Source organism: Panthera leo, chromosome B2, assembly GCF_018350215.1.
Source record: "Panthera leo isolate Ple1 chromosome B2, P.leo_Ple1_pat1.1, whole genome shotgun sequence".
NCBI lineage: Eukaryota > Metazoa > Chordata > Mammalia > Carnivora > Felidae > Panthera > Panthera leo.
Window position 1 is genome coordinate 103,896,433 of NC_056683.1, and position 9,574 is coordinate 103,906,006.

General features: G+C 39.8%; 1 protein-coding gene across 1 annotated transcript in view; it reads right to left on the reverse strand.

Annotated features, from left to right (window-relative positions):
- FRK (fyn related Src family tyrosine kinase) overlaps nucleotides 1-5,319 on the reverse strand; it is a 105,134-nt gene extending 99,815 nt beyond the window's left edge. Inside the window, exon 1 of the mRNA XM_042939652.1 lies at nucleotides 4,455-5,319. Within this exon, the coding sequence (XP_042795586.1) occupies nucleotides 4,455-4,825 (371 nt within the window). The 5' untranslated portion in view covers nucleotides 4,826-5,319. The remainder of the gene's footprint in view (nucleotides 1-4,454) is intronic.
- Nucleotides 5,320-9,574: the final 4,255 nt, after the last annotated feature.

Sequence of the window (9,574 nt, forward strand, 5' to 3'; positions counted from 1 at the left end):
TAATCTCACATATGTAAATGTAAATAATAATGTTAATACTATATTCTGAGCTCATCGTAAAAAAAAACAAAAAACAAAAAAACCTACATTAACTTCCACAGTATTTGAAAGTAAAAAATGAAGTATAACTTTGAAAAACTCAATGAAAAAAGACATTAAAAGACATCTTTGTGCAACTCCCCAAGTATTAAGGCACTGTGTGGGCCACTCGGACACTTTCACTCATAAGACTGTTAACTGCTTAATTGTTAAGTTAAAATCACCACTACCTGAAATGGACTAGAATTCTAGAGGTGACAGCTCCCTGCACTAAAAGTATTGAAGGAATTTAGCCTTTTGGTGGCAAGCACCCTCATTAACAACCTAGGATCATAGATGAAGGCCATGGTGTACACTTGAAAGAAAAGAAATGGCCTGAACTAAGCAGGAGGCCCAGTGGCAACATCTGGGCAACAAGTTTTTATTCCAGTGGATGAAGATCCCAAGATACAGGTTGGTAGTGACACATTGGAACACTGCTGAGAACAAATTCCAAGAGGAATGAGGTCAGGAATTATGTGCATCAAAGAAAAGTATTCTTGGTTACAGATAGCCCATAAGAATAAAAAATAGTCACAATATTTTAGTTGTCTTATTTTGTGTTTGTTAGGCAAATAGAATCCAAATAAGCAAGGACACTGTGTTTGAGCCTGTTACCCAGAAAGTTATCACTTTTGAATTGCTTATTTTATTTCAGTTTACTTGCTTTCCTCAGCATTGTCTGTCAAGTATGTAGCTAAACCACTACATATGAAATATTAAGAGCTCATGTTCCACAAAAAAAAAAAAAAAAAAAAAAAACTCATGTTTCCAGACAATCAGAGAATCCAGAGATCTGTGTGAAATCAGGGACCTTACAGATGAGCAAACAGAGAACCTAAGCATTAATATGAATTGAATGTATGTAAAATTAGTACATTATGGTTTTCAGAGAACGGGTCTCTCACCTCTTTGGTTAAGTTTATTTCTAGATATATTATTGTTTTTGGTGCAATTGTAAATGGGATTGTCTTCTTAATTTCACCTTCTGCTGCTTCATTATTAGTGTATAGGAATGCAACAGATTTCTATGCATTGATTTTGTATCCTGCGACCTTACTGAATTCATTTATCAGTTCTAGTGGGGTTTTTTTGGTGGAGTCTTTAGAGCTTTCTATATATAGTATCATGTCATTTGCAAATATAAAACAATAAAACACTGAGAAAAGAAATCCAAGATGACATGTAGAAATGAAAAGGCATTCCACGCTCATGGGTTGGAAGAACAAATGTTGTTAAAATATCTCTACTACCCAAAGCAGTCTACACATACAATGCAACCCCTATCAAAATACCAACAGCATTTTTCACAGAACTAGAACAAGCAACTCTAAAATTTGTATGGAACCAAAAAAGACCTCGAATAGCCAAAGAAGTCTTGAAAAAGAAAAACAAAAATTAAAATAATATGGTACTGGCAAAAAGCAGATACATAAATCATTGGAATCAAATAGAAAACCCAAAAATAAACCCACATTTATGTGGTCAATTAACCTTTGACAAAGGAGAAATGAAGATACAATGGGAAAAAGACAGTCTCTTCAACAAATATTGTTGGAAAAACTAGACAGCCACATGCAAAAGAATGAAACTGGACCACTTTCTTTCACCATACACAAAAATAAATTCAAAATGGATTAAAGACCAAAATGTGAGACCTGAAACCATAAAAATCCTAGAAAAGACCACAGGTAGTTATCTCTCTGACACTGGCCCTAGCAACATTTTTCTAGATATGTGTCCTGAAGCAAGGGAAATAAAAGCAAAAATAACCTATTAGGACTACATCAAATAAAAAGTTTCTGCACAGCAAAGGAAAAAATCAACAAAACTAAAAGGCAACTTAGTGAATGGGAGAAGATATTTGCAAATGACATATCTGATAAAAGGTTAGTATCCAAAATATACAAAGAATTGATACAACTCAGTACCCCCCAAAAAAATCATTCAATTAAAAATGGGTAGAAAACATGAACAGACATTTCTCCAAAAAAGACACACAGATGGCCCACAGACACATGAAAAGATGCTCAACATCACTCATCATCAGGAAAATGCAAATCAAAACTACAATGAGATATTACCTCATACCTGTCAGAATGGATAAAACCAAAAACTCAAGAAACAACAAATGTTGGCCTAGTTGTAGAGAAAAAGGAACTCTTTTGCAGAGCTGGTGGGAATGCAAACTGGTGAAGCCACTGGGAAAACAGTATGGAGCTTCCTCAAATAACTAAAAATAAAACTATCCTACAATGTAGTAATCATACTACTGTGTACTTACCCAAAAAACACAAAAACACTAATTCAAAGGGATACATGCACTCCTTTATTTATTGCAGCATTATTTATAATAGCCAAACTATGGAAGCAGCCCAAGTATCCATCAATAAATGAATGGATAAAGATATGATATATGTATCTGAGATATATGTATATATATACATATATATACATATACATGTATATGCATATATATACATATGTACATGTACATATGTATATATACATATATCTCATACATTTATATAATGGCATATTATTCACCCATGAAAAGAATGAAATCTTGCCATTTGCAACATGGATAGAGCTAGAGAGTATAATGTAAGTGCAATCAGTCAGAGGAAGACAGGTACCATATGATCTCATTCATATGAAATTTATGAAACAGAAGAGAAAAGCAAAGAAAAAAAGAGAAAGACAAACCAAGAAACAGACTCTTAACTATAGAGAACAAACTGGTTGTTACCAGAGGGGAGGTGGATGGGGAGATGGGGGAAATAGGAGATGGGAATTAAAGAGTCCACTTATCATGATGAAAAAAATAAACAAATAGAATGATAAAAATATTAGATTATGAATTCAAGGCTCTAGTATTAATATTCTAGTATTTATTTGTCTAGTATGCATATGTTTTGCTGAATTTAAAACATACATAATACCATACATTATCATACCATATCCATAAATCATATAGTAGTGAAAACATAAATGCACATAAGCAAGCATTTGGTGAATAAATAAAGATATTTCCTATAGATTATCACAGAAAATACATGTTCAAACAGATGATTTTCTCATTTGAGAATTGATCAATTCCATTCATCAAAAGTCTAGATTTCAATTCATTTCTATTTAGGCATAAAATAAGACCCCCCCTTTTTTTTTAACACATATAGGTTCCTAGTGTTGGAAAGAATCTCAAAAATTACCAACCTTCCTTTTGTATTTGTATTTGAGTTTGGGATGCAGCAATACTGCCTGATTGGCACTTCCTTGCCATTTTATTCCTTAGGTCAGTAAAGGATGCTGCAATTCTCATAAAAAAGAGAAACATATGAGAAAATAAGTGCATCCTCAGTGGTTCCTCTACCAAGATACATTCCATAAAATAAGTCCTGGGAGACATTCCCAGTCTTGGGTTTCACTGGAACCAGGCAGTAACAAAGTTAGGGCCAGTAATAGTCCCCAATTGCTTCTCAACCCACCAAACCTCAAGTATCCATTGTCAAGACTGTGCTTTATCTACTTTATGTTCAACCACCACTAGCATAACCTACCCCTCCTCCACTTACCATGCCTCTGCTGTGCCTGGCACTTGCATGGATGGATGGATGGGTGTATATAAAATTTTCCTCTGTGGGTCCACCATAATCATAGAATTTTTTTTCCAAATATCAGATTAGTCATTATCTCCTCCTCTGGGGAAATACAGCCATTATATTTTTTTTGTTGTTGTTAAAACTTACTAAATATCTATAGCTGGTCAGTTTCTAATCATAATAAAACCCCAAACTATCACAATTTGGGTAGCCTAAGTCCATATCTGGAACTCAAAGAAAAACGTCTAGTCATTATTTCACTGGGAAAATGCAGTGAAAAATTACCACCTTCTAAATGCTACCCTGATGTTAATTGGCTCTCTGTGTGTCTAACAGAATGAAAAGGGATTAAAATTAGAGTTAGAGTTGGGCGTTGATGCTTCAAAAGTTTTAAAAGAGAGAGAGCTGAACTTTAGATTTGAAGGTGTGATTTATATATATGATATACCTACAAATGAAATGCAGTTCTCTTTTTAAAGTCAGACATATTTTACAGCCAAAGAAAAGGTAGAGTATTAGATGCACCGTTTGTTAATGTTGATGAACACCCAGGGCCCACGGGTATACATATGGTAATAGAAGTCATTTCAACAACAATTACCTGCCAGTTTCACTCTTAACAGTAGACGTGTGTTTCAATTAAAAGGTTCTTGCCAGTACTTCCTCATACTTTCTGGGTAGCTCTTTGGAAATTAGGGGGTTGCAGATAAGAAGGAAAACTCATTACCCGCCCTCAGAGAGTTGAGAAATAAAGTATGGGTTTGTACTACTCACGGCTCTGCCTGCAGGCTCCTGTCCTCAGCCACATAGTTAGAAGGAATATAGCCCTGCAGCAGCTGGCCAGAGCTATCTACCCTTTTCTCCAAGTGCCTGGCGAACCACCAGCCCTCCTGGGAAGTGTCCAGGACTTGGAGCTTGTCGCCCGCGCGGAAGCTCAGGTCCTCTGCAGTCCGAGCCTGGTAATCAAACAGAGCCACAAAGTAGTGACCACCGCTTCTCCTGAGCTCCTGACTCTGTGACCTGCAAGCATCAGGGGAGCAGCGGGCCACTGGGTTCTCAATCACCACCGGCTTGTCGGCCTCCTGGAACAGGCATGGGAGACAGGGCTTCAAGTACGTCAAGAACCTCACACAAATGTTGCCCATGGTGCCCTGGGAGGGAGGAGAGGAGAGGGGCTTCTCCCTCTCCTTTCAGTCTCTGCAGATCCACTTTCTCTTCTTCCACGGGGCAACTTGGAAGTCAGCACCAATTCCCCTGGCTGCGGAGAGCGTGCAAAGCCCTGTTTCACAACAATGGGGCAGATCTGCCTGCGGCGAGCCCCGCTTGGGGACACTCACCTGCTTGCTTTTTGTGGCCAGAGCAGCTGCCCTAGAGCAAAACTGAGCAGGAGCTGGGCAGCCGCTCAGGGAAGATGCCTTTTCTTCTGGTCTGCTTAGGAATCCCACAGCAAAAACAAAATTAAGAGGGCTTTATTTAGACAAATGTCTGGGAACAGAAAAGAGTCATCTTGCTTTACGTCCCAAGGAAAAGTTAATACAAGAAAGAGGTTAACACCAGGTAAGATCACATCTTGCCTCTTCCAGGAGCTCTCTCCCTGCTTCAAGTCCGTCTCTGTGGTTTGGCCAGTCCTGACCTCCGCTGCTCTTTCCTTTTTGCTAATGATTAACCAACCAGCTGAGGTTACTGCCTTTAACATCCTGAGCTATGAGCAGACTGAAATAATTTCTCCTTACTTCCTGGTTTCCTTTCGTCTGTGATTTAAAAGAGATTCCCGGCCTCTCTACCTCTCCTTTCCCACACCCAAAAGAGACCAGCGCCCTCATCAGGGAGCCCAACTCTTAAAGCAGCTGCCAAAATCCATACTCTTGGACAAACAGACTAGCCCAGGGAGGTTTTTGTCTTGCTATGTTCCCAGCACAGATTTGTTTCCCCCACATAGATGAGGAGGATTATTTTGCCGCCATAGGGGAAATAAAAAGGCTAATTAAAGTGTTTAGGTATTTGTTATTGGACAAATAGCAATTGGGAAAGAACCATTGAGTTCCTACCTTTTTTCATCACTATGAATAGATTTTAATAGCTTCAAAATACATTTACAGTCTGGAAAAATATGACAGCAGCTGACTAAAATGCTGAGAACCTGAAACACTGCTTTTTCCCACAGAGACATTTAATTTCCCATCTCTTATGTACTATTTCTGAAACACACACACACACACACACACACACACACACACACACACACACAGACTAGGGGACAAGGAGAGAGAAGGAGAAGAAGGGCCACATGTGTGCTACTGCAGGGGCTCTTTCTGCTCAACTGTGGCCTCCAGGTCTACATGAGTTCTTACTAACTTCTTTGGCAGGACCTCAGGAGCTAGTGAAGCTGAGATCAGGACAGCCATCCTGACAGGCAGTGGGGTTTGCTCTACTTCCCCTTATCTGGGAGAGCCGTCTCACAGATGTGTGTCTTGGATCCCAAGTACAACTGGGCAAAGAGTTTGCATGGATCAACCCTCTGCCATTTTCACTAGTAGAGAGCACTCTCAACTCATTTATGATGTGTCACTTGTTTTCATATAAGGCACTTATTAAAAAGGTACACTCTAGGGGTGCCTGGGTGGCTCAGTGGGATAAGCGTCTGACTTGGGCTCAGGTCATGATCTCACAATTTGTGGGTTTGAGTTCTGCATCAGGCTCTGAGCTGACAGCTCAGAGCCTGGAGCCTGCTTCAGATTCTGTGTCTCCCTCTCTCTCTCTGCCCCTCCTCTGCTTGTTCTCTCTCTCTCTCTCTCTCTCTCTCTCTCTCTCTCTCTCTCTCAAAAATAAATAAATAAACATTTTTTAAAAAGTTCCATTCTAAAAAACAATCTCTCTAAATGTTGGCAGAGCCTTGAACCTGGCTAACCTAGCCCCAGAGCAATCTCAAAATTCCTGTTCTTTGTCAAACAGCAAGGCATTTTTAGTAATCAGAATAATCAAACTCAAGAAAAAAGGAAAACAACAACAGGGAACCATGGTTTCAGCTCCATCTGCTCTAGGCTTGTACTAAAATCAGGCATTCAAGGTGGACAGATCACTTGGTTAAGAACAAGATCTCAGGTCACATTCCCAGGTTTCTCTGTCTTCAGAGTTAAAGGAGAAGTACCATTTTAGCAGGAAAAGAAGAGCCAAAAGCTGAGCCAGTTTTGGTTGTCTGTTTGTGATATGAGACCCAAAATATTATTCTGTATATAAAAAGAAGAGATGGGGCGCCTGGGTGGCTCAGTCGGTTAAGCTTCCGACTTCAGCTCAGGTCACGATCTCGCGGTCCGTGAGTTCGAGCCCCGCATCGGGCTCTGGGCTGATGGCTGGGAGCCTGGAGCCTGCTTCCGATTCTGTGTCTCCTTCTCTCTCTGCCCCTCCCCTGTTCATGCTCTGTCTCTCTCTGTCCCAAAAATAAATAAACGTTAAAAAAAATTTTTTTTTAATAAAAAAAAAAGAAGAGAAAGTGGCAATTACGTAATATTGAGAAGCCATAAGAATGTTTGGTTTCAAACACAACATTAATCGTAAAAGTGAAGGATTCTATCAATGCCCCTAAACAGAGGCATAGGATGCTACAGTCTTTCCAGAGACATCTACATGACCCACAAATAAAATGAGATTTGGAAACAACCAGAGAGAGGTATTTAGAACCAATTTGTAAGTGGCATTTGAGACTTCAAAAATTTGAAGTTTTTAAATTTGAATATGCCTCCATTATGGTTATGACAAGGCATTCTGGAAAAAGTCAAAGTGGCAGATGTGCACACACAGTCACTGAGCTAATGAATGAAATTGGAAGAGCGGCTGACCATCCAAAGATGTCAGGTGAGCAATGGTCTGAGAAAGCAGAGCCAGGGGTGGTTTCCTTGTGTCACCAGAACCAGAACTCTGCAGCCCCCCAAGCATGAAGCCTTAAAGTCATCTTTTACTGTCCCCCTGGTTTCCCTAAGCTAATCAATCACTAAATTCTGCTCAGTCTTCCTTTTCATTTATTCCATAAACGTTTTTTTATTCCTTTTGAATGACAGCTGGGTACTGGACCAAAAACAAACAATAAAAATAGAATATTCTTCCTTAGATTATTCCAAAGGTATCCTAAGCAGTGTCCCTTACTCCAGCTTGTCCCCTACCTCTGACTCACCTTGCATACAACTCCCAGAGCAATTTTTACAATAGTAATAATGCTGGAGGTGATATGTGTGCTAGTAAAAAGCAGCTATCAGGTTTAGAGGGCTTTCTATGTACCAGGCACTGTGCTAAGAATGTGACAAATGGTATTCATTTAATTCTCAGAAAATAAAACAATAATACCTATGAGAAAGGTAGTTTTGTTGTTGCTGTGGTAGTGGTGATGGTTATTTTTCAATTTCAAAGAAGAAACTGAGGCTTAGGGAGATTAGGTAACTTTCCCAAGCTCACATAGCCACCAAGCGACTGCACCATTAATAACATCCTGGTCTCCATCTGTTTCCAAACCCTGAGATTGTAACTTCTCACTTTTGATGACTCCAAAAAGAAGCTAATGTCATCCTTCTGTGTAAAATCCTTCTGGACCCTCCAATGTGTTTGGAATAAAGCCTAAATTCTTTAGCAGGACACACACAAATGGGACAATTCTTGTTTACTTCTCCAACTTCATGGCCCTTCACTGTTGCACTCAAACCCTGTGATGCAGATTCCCCAAGCAGCTAGCTCCTGAAGCCCTCTTTCCTGCACTTTTATTTCCCCTTCCCTACTCCCTCCCCCCATCATGATTTCCTTGTGATTTTCCCAGGCTGGATTCCATTGATACCTCTCTCCCACAATAGAATAGAGTCTCCTACTCTGTGTACCCCCAAAACCTGACACACACTTCTACTTGGTTGAACTGTTGAATTCCACTTGGTTCTCTTACTTGTGTGCTTTTCCCCATGAGAATAATGTTTCCTTCTATGAATCTTCAGTGCCTTGTACAGCATCCAGTATGTAAGCAGTAAATACTATGCAAGTATTTGAGAAAGAAAGAAAGAAAGAAAGAAAGAAAGAAAGAAAGAAAGAAAGAAGAGAGAGGAAGGACAAAGGAACACAGAAGGGAGAAAGGGAAGGAAGAATGGAGGGAAAGAAAGAAGAAAACAAAAGGAAGGAAGAAAAGAAGGGAGGGTGGGAGGAAAGAAGACAGAGAAAGAAAGAAAAGAAAAAAGAGACACCCCATTGGAGTCCCACTGGGGTGAGAGCAACATTGTGCAAGTATTCACAACTGAGAGCAAAAATTCCTTAGTGTGGGAAGGGCTGGGAGCCCAGAGGAGAGTGTGACTTTCTGTCCTTTGACTCTATCCCTCTTTCCTCTCTTATAGTTTCCTGAATGTCAGATTCCTTTGCTAGCCTCCTACACCAGTTTTCTTTCCTTCAGCCAATCTCCCTCCCATCCTTGGAACAAACCGCTGCCATGATTATCTTCTTAAATTACTCTCCTGCACAATAACCTTCATCAGATCTCCACTCTCTGGAGGATATGACTTGGAATTTGAGGCTAAAGAATTTGTATTTTACCTGATTTTTATCAGATGTGCCCTTTCCATACCCTCCTTCCATGACAGCCTTCCTGTAGCCCTCCCACTCAACCACATTGCTTTACTGTGTCTCCTAACATGTCTTGTCCATTCCCACCTCTTCCTACCTCCTGTGTCATTCTTCTGCTTAATATTCCTTTCCCTCCCAATAGACTCCTGCCTGCATTTTGAGATCTTAATAAAAGTCCCACACCTCCTCTAGCCCTTCTGTGTCCATTTCTGCCAACATAATTTTCCCTTCCCTCAAGTTTTTCTAGCTTATGCAACCCCCATACCCAGCACCCATACAACATGAAATGAATTTCACCATGCTCCTGT